The sequence below is a fragment of the Chroicocephalus ridibundus genome, chromosome 2 (assembly GCF_963924245.1).
Source record: "Chroicocephalus ridibundus chromosome 2, bChrRid1.1, whole genome shotgun sequence".
Classification (NCBI taxonomy): domain Eukaryota; kingdom Metazoa; phylum Chordata; class Aves; order Charadriiformes; family Laridae; genus Chroicocephalus; species Chroicocephalus ridibundus.
The window spans coordinates 46841046-46859544 of record NC_086285.1 but is presented as its reverse complement, the minus strand read 5'-3'; the positions used below and the strand labels follow the sequence as shown (position 1 = coordinate 46859544).

Below are 18499 nucleotides of genomic sequence, written 5' to 3'. Positions count from 1 at the left end.
TAACGGCCGCCGCGCGCGCCCGGCCCGCAGCCACCACAGCTCGCCTGCTGCCGGCAGCAGTTGGGCTTTTAACTCCTTCCTGGCCGGGGCGGCCGCTCCGGCGCCCCGCCTGGCTTCCCCCTTCCATGCGAGCAGGCAGCCGCGTCCCCCCTTCGCATTCCTCCCCCCCCTACCCCCCGGCAGGTTCTCGCCTCAGCCCCGCGCTCCCAGCGGCCCCGCCTCGGGGACTCTCCCTCCCGCGGGGACCGAAGGCTGGTAGCCCCGCGGGCGGCCTCGCCCTCCTGGCGCTGCCCCGCACCTTGCGTGAGGAGAAGGGGCAGAAGGCGGGGCGGAGCGGAGTGGCGGGGGGGAAGGAGAGGCGGCGGCCCCCGCCGCCCGTAACCGCTCCCCATCCCGCCCGCTGGTGCCGCCCCCAGTATGGCGACACGGTAGAGGAGCGGCTGCGCTGGGGTGACCGCCCCCTCCCGCCTCCCTCGGCACAGGCACGGTGCGCCGCGGGCGAGCGAGCGGCCTCGGCGGCGCTGCTGCCGCCGTTGCCCCCCACAGGGCTCAGCGGAGGAGGAGGATGGCGGCAGCGGTCGCGGCGGCGGCGAGCACAGCAGCAGCAGTGGCGGGGCCGAGCGGCCGCCCGGCGGGAGCCAGCACCGTCCCGAGCAGCTCATGGTGGCGCCCCAGACCCGCCAGCAACGGCCGCGCCGGGGCCGCCAGCTGAGCCGGATCCCGGCGGGCGGCTCTCCCCTCTCGACACCGACCCACCGAGCGACCCGTTCCCCTCCCCCGGCGCACCCTCTTCCCCCTCCCCGGCGCGACCCGCGGCTCGGATCGCCCCCGCCGGGGCCGGACTCCCGCCGTCCCCAGGCGCCGCGGGGAAGGCGGCGGCGAAGGGCACCGGGCAGCGCCAGGCGGCGGCGGGACCATGGGCGCGAAGCAGAGCAGCCCCACCGCCGCCAACGGCCGCACCCGGGCGTACTCGGGCGGGGATTTACCTTCCTCCAGCAGCAGCAGCAGCGGCGGCGCTAACGGGACCGGCGGGCGCTCGGCCGGCGCTGGCGGGCGGTACGCGCACCTGGCGGCGGCGCCTCATGCCGCTCCCGGCGGCGCGACGGCGGCAGGAGGAGCGGCGGCGGCGGCGGCCACAGCGGGGGGTGCCGCGGGGTCGGCACCCCGGAGCAGGTCCTTAGGGGGGGCCACGGCCTCCGGGGCCCGGGCCGCGCAGTCCGCCTTCAACATCCCCCACAGCAGCGGTCCCTACGGCTCGCAGGACTCGGTCAACAGCACCCCGGAGGAGGGCGGCCGGGAGCGGCCCGCGGGGGGTGGCGGCGGCAGCGGCTCCTCCGGCGGGCCCCGGCTAGTGATCGGCTCGCTGCCCGCTCACCTCTCGCCGCACCTGTTCGGAGGTAAGGGCCAGCGCGGCGGGAGGGTTTAGCCGCCTCTCCCGCTGCTGCGGAGCTGGGGGTCTGGGTGAGGTGGGGGGGGTTCCTTTCCCGGCCCGGAGGTGGGACGGGTAATGAATCATCACTTTGAGGAGAACGGCGGCTCTTCCAGGCTTGCGCCCGCCGGAGGGGGACACGGTTTGGAGGAGGGGGTGGGGGGGTGTCAGGCCAACCGTCTCCTATTGTTTGTAACGAGAGCTGTGAAAGGGGGAGGTTAAAAATGAAACGAACCCCGCGGCGGTGCGGTCGGGACTGCGAAGAGGAAGCGGAGACTCTCCGGCCGGTGACTTTAGACTCTAATAGCTGTAATCAGTGCCTGTGTAAATACTCTTGCCGACTACTTACATAATTAGAATTTAATTGGATCATGTGTCTCCGCCGTTTATTCTAAAATCGGACCAAACACCTCTTTAAGGTACTGATTAATACGTGGCTGATGCTTGTTCCTCTTTCTAAGTTCTCGGGTTCTTCTGAAAGTCTTATTAAGAAAAACAGAAGTTAAAGTAAGTTTCTTTGTTTATTTTCCCCCCAAGAGATGAGTAGAGCCGGATAGCTGTCCCTGCCGCTCAAGTACAGGCTTGCAGCACCGGTACCGTACAATGTTGAGGATGGCCACACGTGCTCTTGAGGCAGGAGAAACACTCGGGTGAACTCTGAAGTAACCAAGCTGAGGCCCTTTAAGAGGCATATTAAACGTGGAGCAAGTTGTCATAGGTTGTTTTTTTTTGTCTCTCCTGTGATATTGAGATGAATAGGGCTGGTATAGGACTTGCAGTTTATTGCCTGTGTTCTTTACCTTAAAGACCTTAAAAGTCTGCTTGTAAGTTGCCAGCTGCGTTCAGTGTTGCTGACTGCTTTCAGTACTGCTTATTCTAAAGGTCGTTGTTGTATAAGTCAAACGTTAAGGTGCAAGGTGACTTTTTTAATGACTTCATTCTTTTGATAATTCTTATATATATATGTATTATAACCTGTTTAAGTACTAACCAACTTCCCCAAACGCTTTCTTTGGGGAAAGAGGAAGCTAATGTAAAACTCATGTTTCTGTATTCTAGCTAATCTGTTTGTGAATATTTGTAGCAGACTGTGTTTTCTTCTTTTCTGTAGTGCAGCCTAGTTTTAGCCAAAGCAGAGCTCTCTTCAGTCTCACCCCCATAGAGTGCGCAAAGTTTCTGTCACATGGCCTGCCACCTTATGTTGTTGGTGTGTTGACCTGAAGACAGTATAGCTGTTACTTCCTAGATCTAAAACTGCTTCCTCCCAGTGCAGTGGTTGAACATTAACAGAAAGCTGTCAAACTCTGTTATAACAAAGGAATATTTGCCCTTAAGAAAGTGTAACTGATCTCATAGTACCAAGCTGCTCAATAGGAGTGCTTTGTTGCAAGGATGCTCATTACACTGTCAAGGTAGCTTGTGGGGGAAGAAGGTGCATGCATTTCTCTTAGTGATGAAGGAATGCCCTACCACGGAGTATTATGCAGTTCTTGCTAAGCACAAGGAAATCATTAAAATATGTAGCCAGTTGTTGCTCAAAGGTAAAACTTTTTTTTTTCCTCCTCACTTAAACATTGTCTTGCAACCTGCCTCGCTTCCAGGAGGGACTGGATTAAATGTAAATGCGGTGATGAGGATCAATAACCATCTGTTTATTTAGATGCACAAAGGTCTCTTCAGAATAACTCTGAATTTGATCGTACTTTTCTATGGCATGTAACAGTCTACTAATTGCTGTACTACACCATATTTTGCAAATCTCTGAAATTGGCATATTAAAGAGGACATAAGACTGAAATGATGCAAAGCTTCTTGCTTTTCCTGGTGAGGAAAAGTGCTAGTATGGGTACAGCCTCTTCATCTACTGATTAATAAATGAGGAATACATATATTAGGGGTTTGAGTAGCAAGTTTCAAAATACAGTGTCCTTATGTGGTCATAAGATGATCATGAATCTACTTGCTTTTTCTCTTTTAAAAATCTTAGTATTTCTTATTGGGATGAATAACTGTTTAATCATGGTACTGCAACACCTGTGAAGAAGGCCTTCACAACTTGAAACATTATTCTGTTTTGCAATTTAAATATTCTGTGATATCAGGGATACATTATACCATATCACATTGAATGTTGGCATCCTTATTTAGTTGCATGCTTTGTGTTTTCTTGATGCCTTGCAATAACTTGCTGGAAATGAGTAGCCCCACTGGAGATCATACATTTAGTAGCATCAGCATGGTGAAAAATAACTTGAAGCATTGTTTTTGTCCTGATGGTAACTAGCTCAAGCTTGTCTAGGTGTGGTATCTGGCATTTATCTTGTGTATCATAAGCATGTTTGAAGTCCCCTCCCTTGTTTTGTAACTTGCAAATTAGCCGAATTGTTTCTTTTTATCTTGAAAACAACTGAAATTAATTTTGAGGTTTAGTGCAGCAATTCTATGAAAATTAAAATAAAAAAGGAGAACAAGAATAACTTCCATAAGTTGAACTGAATCTCCAACTATTTGTTTTTAGGCATACTGCTTGGCTTCATCAATCAGTGACATGTGGGTGTTGTATTTGTTAAATTACTGTAATTAATTTGCCATTAGTGAATTACACTCTATTGTCACTTTTACTGAGCAGCTTTGCGTGCTGAAGTAATGTATAAATATTAACTCTCTAATGTAGCATACTTAAATCCATACTATGCTTGTTAATATGCCATTTGAATGAGAATATAAAAAGTATTATGTTATTGTATGTTAATGTATTGGAAAGTATGATCAGTTACTTTCTGTGTTCCTTTAATAGGAACTGTAGTAACAGCAGCCTTTCCTGCCTCTAAGGGTCCGATCTTCCTGTCTGACCTCAGGCTGGTGCACCTTTATGATCAGTGTAACAGAGTAAATACTGCTCTGTAACCTTATGTCTCACCTCAGGAAGGGCCCAATTCACTGAATAATCAGGGACTTGGTCTCACAATAAAATAAATATATATGTGTTTAACTTTGTGCTGCAAGCATGTCTGGAGTAGGCTTAGAGCATTAAGCAGAGCGAGACCCAAATTCCATAAGATCTTATGGCACTCCCAGATGCAGAGGCCAAACTTGCACGTGACGTTCGAGCTTTCTTGCAACACAGTGCCAAGTTCCAGCTTCCTTTAAGGTGATAACACTGTTATCAGGAATTTTGACCTGTGTTTTCCCACTCTGTTCCTCAGTGAATGGGACTTCCCCTCTCTCCCAGCCCCAAAGTAAATATTCTTACCTCCTGTTAAGAACAGCGTGTAGAAGAGTTGGCCCCAAGATCCACAGTTAGTTTTTCCACTGTGTTTTTAGGCAGTAAGTGTTCCTGCGTAGACTGTCAGCACTGTAGCAAAGCTACCGCTGTAATTACAGTATAGCTTATTTTTATCAATGATGCTTGCAGCAAATGGTTCATCTAAAAATGGACTTTTTTAAAATTTTCTTTGCTTTGGGTAACGGCTGATGTGTTACTTCCGTCACTTACAATGTTGACAGCTCCTCAGAACCCACTTCATGTTTGTGATCCTGTTTCTGGGTGGTCACAGCAGGGAGAATTCTTGGTAAAAACACTATAAATATCCTTCTGGCATTCAAATTTAAATCTCTTCTTGGGAATATTGTTATAAGACAAGAATAAAGCCTTTAAATATTTTTTGTCTTTCAAGGTCTCCTAGGGAAGAATATGTAAAAATTCAGCTGAAGAGAGCAGAAATGTTACGTATTGAGTCGTTTAAATTTCCACATCAGTTCTTCATTCAAGTTCATTGAGCAGAGATCATACAAGTATTATACAAAATCTCAGATTGTGTTATATACAGTCATATACAATTTTATATGACGTATTTATAGACAGGTTTTTAAACATACAGTGTTGTCAGGTACAACTGTTAACAGCTTTCAGGCCTATGTCAAGACTTGGAGTAATAATTTGGAGATTAAGTTGCATCTGTTCAGTTTCATTAGGAGAAGTTTGTTACATTCTTCTCAAGCCAAATAATGATCAGGCTTTTTTATGAAGTACTTTACAGTGCAGGATTTATCACCAGCTACTGAATGTATGTAACACAGTATGGGTAGAACCTTATAGCATTTGTTTGTAATAATAGCTGGTAGAAGTATTGAATGAATTCTTTATTCTGTAGAAGAAAGTTCACAAAATCCACAGGTTATAACCTGAATTACTTGTTGGATTGTGGGAAGTGGATATCAGTAGAAGAACTATGTGAAGTCTCTGAAAAGAAGTTTTTTAGACATCTCTCAAACTGCCTAGAAAGCTGCATCTTGTTTTGTTTTCCATCTGATCTGTTTAGATATATGTTACATTTTAATATGTTTTTCAGGTTCTCTTCATCTTTCTCACACCTTTTTTTGGGGGAGGAAGTGGCAAGGGAGTGACTATTGGCTTGGTCACTCCTTGCCTTCTCTCCCAGTAGTACTCACGCAAGTACTATTGCTTTGAGAAATCATGAAACTCTTAAACATTTCAGACTTCAATGCTGCTCCTGTTTTCCTGGCCAAAGTTGTAGCTCTGAGGTCTTCGCCCCCTGACTTGGGAGACGTGTTGGGAAGCGTGCTTTGCAATGAGACTATTCAGATATCCTGTGTGTGTGAAACGTGTTAGAAGTAGTGAAACTTGCTATTGCAGTTGCAGCCTGTGTGCCTTGGTGTACTGCTTGATATACCTTCTTTTCCTGGCAGCTGGAAATTTTTTTTTTTTATATTTGAGGAAGGCTAGTGAATCTTTCAGACAATGTATATTTCTCTAAATTACTTCCTAACCATTCAGAATGAGGAAAGAGCATAAGGATTTAGTCTAATAAAAGTGATAACTTTCCCATACAAATTCTGTCTTTTTTCAGAGGTATGATAACACTGCTATTTGCTGTTGTGAACGCAAAAAATCCCATATGCATTTTCAGATAGTTTTGCTGTTGCTGTTCATAGGTCTTTCAAGGTGCAGAGCAGTGAAAGCTGAGAGGCTGTCTCTGCTTTGATGGTTTGATTTTTTTCTATTCACTTGGCTGCACCAGTGAAACACAATCATATCTATGTTTGTCCACTCTATAAAAATGAGAGCAATAACAATGAGAGGCTGGCTGAAGCCTGCTGGTTGTAGAAGGAGGTTAAAATGGAGACCATTTTGGGAGCTGAGAGAAATACAAACATGTCTGTACACATACAGATAACTTCACAACAACCACAGACTGGGGGGAAGATAGATGTGAGCCTCATTTTCTCTTCAGTTATGCCTATGAGTTGAATCCAAGGTAAGAAAGAGTCACTTCAGCAGTCGCTGAAGATAAGGGAGGTTTTGGAGATGTATTATCATTCCATTAAGCAAAATGCAGATTGAAAATTCCAATGTGCTAGGAAAGCAGTCCAAGGATGAAGTCTATGGATAGGGAGTTTCAGGTGTTCTGACAGATGAATTTGAGGAATCCAGTCCTTTCCAGGGTCTTGCTGTTCTTTCGTTTAGCGGGCTCTTCTGTGCAGCAGAGACGTAAACTCTCCTAAGGAGTGGATGGGGGACAGGAATAAGAAGCAAAAAGTCCGCTACCACCACCCATCTGCTCCAGCTCAGTCAGCAGGCTGGTTTTAGTCTCAAATGTTACATATTTTGACAAATGAGCTAAAAGAACTAAATGATCACTGTTTGGATCTTCTGGTAGTCCTGAAGCCCCTCGGTGCGGTCGTGGGTTTCCTTCACTTGAAGAGGGAGCAGGGTCTCTGTGATGATAAGGGGCTTAGAGCACTGGAGTAAAGACTGAAGCGTCAGAGGATTTTTGAAGGGCTTCTTTTTCTTCCTACTGTATGGTAAACAAAAAGGGGTAGGAGAAGCCAAATAATAAAAATGGCAGTATTGCATTTAGGGGAGAAACGTAAATAGTTAATGGTTTGAAGAAAAGGAAACAGCCTAATTGTAATGGCATATATAAATATTTCTTTTGGCTATCAAGACAGTGATAATACCTGATTGAGCCTTTGCAGTGCCAGTTCAAACAAAGGCTTTCCTCTAATGTCTTCTGAATACCAAATCCAACCCCGATATCCTGACAGTGTGCCTCGCCTCATGTTCACTCACATAATTGCAGACTAGTCTCTGACAACCTCCCAAGTAATTTCTTTGTCTTATAAAGAAAGCCTTTTGCTGCTGCTAGAAATTCAAAACTATTTTTAAAACACATTGCCTACCCATCTGTTTGGGTAAGTTCTCCTCTCCTGTTCCTGCCAGCTGCTCATGGAAAACTTCATCATGTAAATGTTCTTGATTTGCTGTCTTAGCCTTGCATGAAACTTTTAAGTTTTGAATAATGTTATGAAGCTTTTTGCATAGGTTTTCCCTGCTATTTGCAGATATATGAACCAAATTTTTATTATTTTCAAGATTTTTCTGCAGTGTGTCTGCTGCTCTTTAATGGTTTAATTAGTTTCAGGAGAGATGTGTGGTCATTTCTATAGATTGTGTTAATTTACTGTGGTAATAGAACATGTTCTTGCAGATGTTTAACCTGTGAAAAGAAACAGTGAGAAACCTTTGAGCGCTCTGAGTTTTTACCTTATAAATAAAAACTATTTGTGTCAAAACCGTGATTACCTGAGTAAAATCAGAACAGCACTTCGTAGGCATCCAGGAAAGTGTTTTAGCTGTCTGTTCTCTCATTAGATATTTCCTAAACAAGTGCCCATTTTCCCAAAGATACCTTTCCTTTGTAAATGATCACCGTGATTTTCATAAGGATGTCTCGGTGTGCATCCAGAGCTGTCTGGTGGGTGCCTGTTGTTAGGCTTCAAATTCCTGATGCTCGCAAAAATGGGAGGGTAAGCCATAGTAAGAATGAGTTGGTCTCACTTTCACTTGGCACGTGCTTCTGTTCCCTGCATGGAGATTGCATAGTATTGGCCTGGAGAGATCAGGAAGCACACAGGAAAATCTCCTAGGGCTTGGGATGTCTGACTACCTGCCAAACAGGGTGTGAAGCATTGTATGGGATTTGACTCCGTTACTCTTAGCCTTTTGTGACTGACCTACCTGGGTGTTTTCTTCTTTCTTGTCTGCTCTGTCTAAAAATCAGACCACCACAGCCTTTGAATAGTCCCCAAAGGGTGGGTGTGCTGCATACCATTGTGGATATTTTTAGTAGATTCTGTTTGCTGACCGACTTAGTGTGCTATAAATACAGAGTTCTCATCTGGCATGCACTTTGCATGTCTTCTAGTAACTTATAATAAATTCACCTAAGAATAGTGGCAAGAAAAAAATGAGCTGTTACAATATATTTGGCTTTCCATATGAAGTGTTATTTATATAAAGCAATTGTTTAGCAACATTTTAACTGTAAATGGCTTTTAAAACTAATGGTGTTCCAAAACACTTCCTAGTCTGGCTACCATAATTAGTCACTGTGTCAGATTGATTTATACGGCAATTTCTTTATGGTTTTAAAAATTGAAGGTGGAGTTTTTAGATATGAGAGGTTAGTTGAGCATCTGGAGTAGTATCAACGCTAGTAAATAACATTCTTTGTTATGTCAGTTCTAGCACATTGCTTGAACATGCAGAAAGGCTATTCTGTGGGGGAAAACGAATCTTTAGTTATATTCTCCTGGAAATTTTTTTTTCCATAAAGTACAGATTTATATACATTTGCTTGAGTTGAAATAGAGTTTTCAACATTTCTGAAATCATTAAGACTCAATGCAAAAAGAGGAGGGAGCCATGTCTCATTGAAATACAGATGCACCTGTCTTCAAGTATTGAATTTGACACAAAATTGAAGGATGAGTTCTTGCTGAATTGCACTGTGTGTAACCTAAATGCAGTTGTTCTGTGCTGCTAAAATAAAAACTGTCATAGTGTACACTAACAGATGTGGCCTTCATGAAAGAAATTTAAAACTGGTGCGGTTTTCCATGTGTAGCAAAAGAAAGGTCTGCTTAGAAATGCTTTCTGTATATTGCCTGAACACACAGTATTTTGAGAATCTTCAAAATTTTTCTTTTATAATGAAATCTCGAACAGTCTGGTGATAGTCTTTCAGAAAACTTAGAAAATAAACTATGTCCCTGCCAAAAATCCTAGAGAGTAACCTGAAAGTCATGCCACTTTTGAATCCTGCCTTCCTGCAGCTGTCGGGAGTTTTACTTCTTGTGAGCTGGAGAACATCACTCCTTGATTCTTCAGCATGAATATGGATTGAAATTCCAGCATGGGGAAAGATCTCGCCCATCTTGAGAAAATGCTGTGGCCCTACCAGATAGAGCAGAGCATCATCAGTTAAGCAAATTTCAGAGAGATAATTGTGGACAATCTTCAGAATATAAAGAACAGTAACAATAGTAAAATGCAGTTCTCTATGGTCATTTAACTGCTTTCACCATGAGGCAGTTCTCTTTCTTGTCATTGTCTTTGCTGCATCAGTAGGGATGGCTAGAGTAGTAAGGATGACTTTAGTAACCTAAGATGCCAGACTTCAGGATTTGCTGCCCATTTTCTGGGGTGTTTTGCTGTCCTTTGGGAGGAATGAGTTTAAAATCACACCCCTGCATTATGAATGTTGGAAGGCATATTACACTTGTGCAGCAAATGGCCTAGGCCTCCTATAGTCTTTTAAAGTGGATAAGCATGATTCATCTTCAGAGGTGATTTTGATGAAGTGTCCTGAAAGGTAGTATTACTGAGTTCAGGTGTGAAGTGCGCAAATAGAGGGTTACCTATGCAACTTTCTTCCTAGAGCTTTCTATTTTTTCATTGTTGTGATTGTGCAACCTTAATGGTCAATTAGGGTTGATTTGAGTGTTTTGGTTTTGTGTCCCGTGTCCCCCCCCCTTATTCTTATGGGTATAGTTGTTAGAGGTAGTCAGATCAGTGTGGATAGATACTTGTTTCCTTTCTATATTGGGAGTAGTACAAGTAGATGTTTGTCTGAGTTCAAAACAAAAAATACCCCACTTTTTGCTAAAGCTCTATCAATCTATTAATGAATTATGTTTCCAAAATAACAAAACATAATTGTAAAACTACTTTGATATTTTTAATGTGCTGTGTAAAGAAATAGATTACCTGCTCCACCTGTGCAAGAGAGCCATAAGGCTGGTGCTGGCTGAAAGGAAATGATCTACTAGAATGCATGTGAATGAAAACAGCATGAAATTCACATATTAAAGAAACAGTCTTTGAATATCTAATTCAGTTGTCCTAACATTTGTATACTAGAAGATTAACATTTAGATACTAGACAACAAGGGTACAGGCATTGCCTTACTTCTTCAGGACTGAATTCAGTTAGTTTTAATTGTACGTTTGCTACAGCTCAGCCTTGGATTAGTTTATATCCAAATGTCTCATATCCATGAATTTGTGTGTTTTGTAAAGACAGATGATACTGGGCTTCTTTGTAACCATGGATGTGAAAAAGCGAAGTGTTTAAAAAGCTTTTATATAAAAGCAAAATACAGTACATACAGATTGTATGTACGTATATATTGTATGTACAATATATACAGAAATAAAATACATTACTGAAATAACTTCCAGTTTGGAGGAAGAACAGATTCCATTGCCAGCGTAATAAATGTTGTGCTAAAATAAACTTTGTTTTTCACGCACTTGATAAGACCAAGATCCAGTGACAGCATGCAACTAGGGAGTGGAGAAAATGTTCCTTGCAAATGTGGGACTAGTTCTGCTGCAAGGAAAGAGATAAGAAGGCTAACACAAATAATGTGTCTTGTGTTATGCAAGTGTGGGGATGATGTGCTCAGGCCAGGTTATTCTCCTTTGTGTCTCCACTGTGCCCCTCCAGTTGTAAAGCACGCAGTTGTGCTCAGCTGAAGTCAAAAGGAAACGATGGACACATTTGGAGCTGGGGGGCAAGAGTTCCTTCTAGTGGTCTGGGTGAGTATATATGACTTCCCTCTACAGGTGTGTAGGCAACCAACTTTTAAAATGTATTTAATGATTGTACATTTTGCTTTAAAGCTTTATCCAGAAGAAATGTTCCAAAGAGTTTTAAGCTCAGATGAGGTAATTTCTTGACATTAAACAGTTTAATATGTTGGGGAAATCTGTTGATTTGTCAAAAGTGGTCTAGAATTAAGCTTTATGAAGACTGCTTGGGCTGACAGTGTTGAGATGGTTTGTTCCTATCCACACAGATAAGGCAAGTTTATGCCGTCATGGAAGCTGAACTCATGGAGTGGTTGCCAAAAGCATTCTAGTTTTTAAGTGCTGGCCAGTATTGATTTTCTTTTAGGGAGTGGCTAGCTGTGATCTTGGATCATGATAATTTTGACCACTGGCTAAATATTTTTTTAAAAAACTTGTTAAATGTTAGACCTTTTAACTTATTTTTTTATTTAGTATTATTAAGTGACAGAGCAAAAAGATTCCAGGACCTCTGCTGCAGTCTTTGCTTTTAGTAGTGCTAGAAAAGTCAGTGGGAATTAATTTCCGTAATTTCTTTCAACTCTTTGAAAAAATTATACTCTGAACAGTCCTTATCAATGCTAAGTATGACTTGCCTTATATTTGTTGTAATGGACATGACAGTCTTGCTCTGCAAAGTACTTGCTTATTTACAGCTGTTGTCTGATTTTTAATAGTGGGTTAATGATATTGACCTCCCTTTTAGCTGGAGTTTAATTTACTCATGAAAATCCTGGCATACAGATTTTGTATTTTATTAATGAAAAACATGTACTTAGCAGCTAAGCTAGAAGTAGCCAAAAGCATCAAAAAATGAAGTGGATCCCTGTTGAAGTGTACTGGAGAGGTGGTTCTTGTATTTTCGTATCCACAGGTTGTTCCTTACATCTCTGCCATTCCACCAATTGTTCATTAGTTAACTAATGAAAACAGCAGGTATAGGTGTAGTGTGGTACTAAATGAGGGTGTAGCATGGTATTGAATGTTGTTGGCTTTCTGAGTCTGAGAAGCTATACAGCCATGTTGTTGATTTGGTGGAGCATCTGGATTGATAACTATACTGAGAAACAGGGTGCTGGGCTATACTACCTGTAATTGTGGAAATTACTCTAGCTACAGCTCTGATGAACTGAGAATGGGAGACCTGAAGGTGTTCTGTTCTAGATCAGATGGTATCAATTTGCGGATTATTCTGATTCTTCCCCTTGTTTTGCTCTACAAATACCTTACCTTGCAGGTATGCAAAGGTATGCAAAATAATTTGTCAACCTGAGGAAGGCTCGTAAATGCTTGCAAGTAGTAAAATGTCTCTACTTCTATTTAGCTGTAATATTTGTAAAATGTTGTGCGTCTTACAAAGTGCAGCAAAATACTAATTATAAGATGCACCACTAGGGACTCTTATTTTTCTTCCTTTTCCCTTCATGAATTTGGACTATTAATGGGCTGTTTAGCAGCTGTGTCCCCTTGCAGCCTATCTTAATTGTAAAACTGTTAGCTGTAGCATGCAAGCCTTCTTTGAAACAAGTTTAAAACAAAACATTTGTATTCAACATGTGGCTGGCCTGACATTATTCCACAAAGATGCAGAACTAAAATGAATGAAAAACATAAGCATCCCAGGAAATGTTAATCTCAAAGGAAATCCTCTGAAAAGGACGCCAATTTGTAAGCAAGAGAGAATCACAGAATCGTAGGGTTGGAAGGGACCTCTGGAGATCATCTAGTCCAACCCCCCTGCCAGAGCAGGGTCACCTAGAGCAGGTTGCACAGGAACGCATCCAGGTGGGTTTTGACTGTCTCCAGAGACGGAGACTCCACCACCTCTCTGGGCAGCCTGTGCCAGGGCTCTGCCACCCTCAAAGTAAAGAGAGGAGGGGGGAAAGTCTGTATGGAATGGTGCTGTTTGTAATGTTACTTTTACTTAGAGGAAATCAGGATGCATGGATATTGGTGCTGATACAGTTGTTTTTCAATCTCTTAACCTGTGATCCTGTGACACAGTAGTCCTGTGTGTTTATAGCTTATTCAGAGCCTCTCCTTTTTTCTTCCTTTTCTCTGCCCTCTTGCTGTTTTCTGTGAGTCATCGTACTCCCAACACTTGTATCAATAACTGAAGTGCTATTGAAAACAAAAATACATCTGCAGAAATACTGATTCAGCTGAATCTTAAAAATATTCATGTTTAAAAAAATAAAATCAGTGTCTTAGTTTAGAACTTTTTTTTTCTAGGAAGACATAATTTTGGGTATTATATTTAATTTGGATTTTAACTTAGTTATCCTAGTTTTGTCTAGCAGTAGGTATATCTGTAGTGTTAATGGAGGAGTAATGCTGAAGAGAAACACACTGAAATAGATAACTGGCTCTATATCAAAGAGAAGAGAGGCCATTTTGATGAAATTCTTTATTTTAGGATATCAATTTTTAGGTGTTTTTTTTTTGTCTCCAGCTTTTCTGACTTGAATTACCCCAAACTTGAAAATTGCGATGTAACTTTTTTCTTTTCGTTAGCAATATTTTGAAGCGCAGACAAGTTAAAACTGATTAAACTTGCTTCTTCAAAGGTCTAATTGAGTAAATGTGCTGTATATACAGCACAAGGCAGTATAGCCTGGAACTTAAATGTTAACCTATTAAATTCTAATCCTGTCAGTTTTCTGTATATGCCTTACCGATTTGTAAATTTACAAAATTACACACTTGTAATTCAATTTCAGACATGTGAAATCTCATATAGAAATAGGAAAGGAAAAAAAGCCTCAAGTCAGTACCTTGTTTTTCTTGCATTTTCCCTAGTGTAGTTTCTCTCTGACACATTTAGCCTTGTGCTTCTTCAGGCAGTGATGATAAATGTACTAGGTACAATGTTTTTAAGCTACTGGTACAGTTAAAACACTGAGGACAGCTTTACTCACATCAGTGAGTCTTGCACATGCAGAACTTTTGGTATGCTCACAAATCTGCATTGAAGAACATAGTCCCATTTGTCAGGAATTCTTATATGTAACTGACAAGAATTCCTTCATCTGCTGGAGGAAAGGAACTCTTTCTGTAATCTTGGTATTTACATCTTGATTTGACAGATTTATAGTCCTTTGCAGAAACGCCTAAAACGCAAGCTAATTTTAATGGTGCCTTCCAACCATAAAAGTCAGTGAATGGTATGACAATTGAACCCTATAACTGAGGGTTAGGAATATCACCGTAAGTACTTGTCCATAGAGGGGTAAATATAGAGGAAAGACACTTTGTCAGCTATTACAGTCAGTTATTGTTGTATACAATACTTAAACATTGCATTTTCTTTTCTCATACAGTCCGTTGGAAAATAACGGGCCTTGTTCTTGACATTATAAATGAATTTTCATGATTATTGTTAGGTTAGTAGGCATACAATGCCTTTTCCCCAAAAACTTTACACAAAAGGATTTACAAGAACAGATTTAATTTTAATGAGTAATGTGTAGGTGAAAGGCTCTTTGTTGATGATCAAAGCACTTGAAGGAACCTTGAGGTTAACAGTTCCTTCCCGGCACTTGAATGTGGGATCAGCTGGGTTTAGCCCATTCCGAGCAGATGATGTTTATATTTTCTTTCTTAATTTCTTAATGGAAAATCATCTAATTCCTTGGGTATTTTAGTTTGACAAGTAATTTTACCATTGGAAAACTTCTTAATAAGCAAATTACTCTTACTATTTCACAACTGATTCCCAATTTTGAATGCAGAAATTTGCAATTGGTTCATTTTTATTGACGGGTAGTTCTTTCTTCATTACAAATGTGAAGGGCTCTTTTTTGCTTTTTAATGGTACTTGAAAATTTCTTGCTATTAGATATAATTTCAACAACGTATATAGCCTTGAAATGTAACTGAAAGGGCATCTATCGCACTTTTACTTTTTAGTATCTTTAAATTTTTATATCCACTTACTTTGAATTAGGTTTGTAGAAAGCTCTAATTTGCTAGGTGTGTCTGAGAAAAAAGGACCAGAGTGGTAATGAAGCAGACAAGATTTAACAGTAAAGTAACTGTCCTAAAAAACTTTAGTAGTTGTTTCTGTCAGCGACTGTCTGCCTAGCCAGATTCAGGAGGATAGAGTGATAACAGTATTCATTAAAAATAGACTTAGGTAGATGTTTATCTGGTATTACTGTTTGTGTTAGCTGGTAAACTTGAAGCTGTTTCTTCCTGTATAAACAAGAAAGCCATCAGCAATTATTCTTTAAAATTCAAAGAATCAAATGTTATAAAACCTTTCCATAACACAGACAAAAGTACAATTGTGACTGTGTATACAAATTGGCACTAGTGCTGTATAAATAAAGGGGATTTCAGGTTGTTTTTGTTTTTGTTTTTTTTTACATTCGCATATACCTCATCCTTTACACAAACTGAAGTTAGTATCTTTGTGTCTTTAAGCCTTGAATCTTGCCTAGAGACCAAGAGTAAAAACCATTAAAAGGGCTTGACTTTGTCCTGGCTATAGAAGACAGACCTCATGTAATAATATATCTGTTTGTGTCACTGTTGTGGTATTTGGCTAACCGCACTTAATAACAGGATTAACAAAAGACTAATAATCAAGGATGAATTGTTCAGGGTTTAACACAAGTTCTGCAGAAGCCAAATAGAGGAAAAACCCAAAGCCCACGCGTCTCTCCCAGGCCAGAGACCTGTTCAGCACCCGCGCCCTGGACAGCTCAAGAGGCCTCTCCCGGCCGGGCCGGGCCGGGCCGCTCCCCGCCAGGTGCCCCCGCCGCTGCCCCGGCAGATGCGCCGGGTTCTTCAGCCTGGAGGCAAAAGAAGGTGACTTTCAAGAATAGTACTTCAATAGTACAAGAATAGCTGGCCCAAGGCTTTCTGGTTGGACTACTGAATTGTCTTTAAAAGTCCAAGAGTTTGTGATAGACTCTCGCTTACCCCAGTTCCCTGTGCTACCAAAAGCAACTTTTGACAGCCTTGAGAATAGATGAGATAGACTTCCCCTGGAATGCTTTTTGTAACTTTTTCTAAGTCTGACTCATATTCCTATAGTGCCTATGTGTTGGTTTTTTGTTTGTGGTTGGTTGGTTGGTTTGTTTTAAATCTTATTTGGGTTTTAGAAGTTCAGTCTTCATCTATTTGTTCACCTTTATCCTAGACAATAGATTTCTTGTCACAGCTTTCTCAAACACTGGTAAGCTAGCTTCCTCCTTCTTAGTTTCATCTCTGTTGTTTGTTTTTCACGTGGTTTAAGGACTTTCTGGAGCTAGTTCTCATTTTCTGCTAAAAGTTTTGTTAGTCTTGTAGTTTCAACTGGACTTCCCTGCTTGGTTCCTTCCAGTAAGTGGAAGGAGAAAAAAGCAGGTTATACAGATCCTGTCAGACACACTGTTCATTCAGTTTCCTTTGGCGCTATGTGACACCGCTTTTTAAAAATGAGATGATGAAAATATTTGATCTGAAATGTTTAAAAACCTGGAGAAACTTCTGATGCGTTTTGAATTAGTATTAGAAAGACACTTGGAACAGCAGGAGGCTCACTGTAAGATTAACCTTTCAAAATAACATTAGTTTTTCTTGACAAGAGGTGAAAATCTAGAAGGTGGTATTCTGAAATATTTACTTTTGAAAAGGGATAGTTTTGCATCCAGTAATGCTGAGGTAATAAGATAAGATCCATCTTTTGTGTGGAGGAAAAAGAACAAAACCTGTAAATATTTAATTTTACTTAATGGCTTTCAAAGCCAAGATGGAAAACACAGTAATACTTTGATTCATATTTGAAAACAGGGTTTGTAAATACTTCAGTGACCTTTTTCCTTTCTTTTTATGACCCTGCTGCAGAGAGCTATGTGGTTTGAATATTTTTTCCCCTATTGTTAAGTACAGTTTATTTAAGATAGTATGTGCTTTTTTTTCCTACTTGCTGTTATCTTTTTACAAATGTCTTGCAGGATTTTCCTTAAGGGTGGGAATCCTAAGTAAATATTATTTGCTTTTTATGCTGAAGACCTTTCAGTATACTACCATACCATCACGATGGTAAGAACATTGGCAGCTTTATTCAGCTTACTACTAAACAAATAAAAAAGGAGCCCACGTGCATTTCTTACACTCCCTCCCTACTGGAAGAAATAAAGTGAATTTCAGGAGGAAAGAAAAGAAACTGATTTTGCTGTTTCAATTGTTGGAATACATGCATTTCAACTTCTAAATGAAAAATGGAAATAGCATCATTAAACAAAATTAGTACTAGAGTTTCTTCTGTCTCCTGGGAAAGCTATGTTTCCAAATCAGTTGTCCCTAACTTATGGGTAACTTTTCTTTGTTTAAGTTGGACCTCTGCCATATATCTGGGAACTGTGGCAAGCTGCTCGGTAATTTCCGGGGTTGCATTCCACTTTTTAATTTTTTTTTTTTTTCCTCTCCCCTTAAACTTGCTTCATTGGAGAGATGACATGTAACATAAGTTAAAGGTTTTTATTGAAGTCGTATTCTAAAAGGTATTTCTGGCATTCTGATTTCTTAGGTTTGGTATAAGAATGGTGTGTTTACAGAGCAATTACAGAAACAAAGAGAGATTGAATAGTGAATGAAACACTTCATATTTGCTTGGATGGGGGGGACATGATTGAGGGTGGAACCCATCATGTACATTTACATTTAAATAAATTTTAAACCTACTTTAACAGATTAGCTAGTGCAACACAAAAGCTACTAGTTCTATAAGAGGGTTTTTCCTTGCCTCACTTTCAATTTCTTTCTATAAAAATGTCCCTGAGGGAATAGCAATTGATAATAAAAGTTGTCATAACTGGTACTTTAGAATATGATCCTGTATCTTTTAGAAATTGCTTGTATACAAGCTGTGTTGTCTATTAAGAAAATAAAAGCAGCTTTGTAGCTGTCCATATTAATACATTTGTGATCAGAATTTTTGTCTAAATTGTTTTTAAAGACTCAGATTTGTGTATACATGTTCTTGCCAGAATATCAATAGATTAGAAGACTGTATTGTCCAAAAGGTACTTTGAATTTATTCCAAAATGCTTGTTGTTTTATTTTGCTGGATAGTACTACCCTCAATTTTGCGAGATACCAAGCTAGGTAAAGAGCAACAATAACATACTGCAGGATTTATAATC

The 18499-nt window shown here is 41.1% G+C and overlaps 1 protein-coding gene across 2 annotated transcripts in view; it reads left to right on the top strand.

Moving 5' to 3' along the window:
* The first annotated feature begins 427 nt into the window (after window positions 1-427).
* Window positions 428-18499, top strand: part of ZNRF2 (zinc and ring finger 2) — a 61498-nt gene continuing 43426 nt past the window's right edge. For both annotated transcript variants that reach the window (XR_010069874.1, XM_063325277.1), the window contains exon 1: window positions 428-1397. Coding sequence is in view for 1 of the 2 variants with exons in the window: in XM_063325277.1 (XP_063181347.1) it covers window positions 917-1397 (481 nt within the window). In the remaining variant the exon portion in view is untranslated. The remainder of the gene's footprint in view (window positions 1398-18499) is intronic.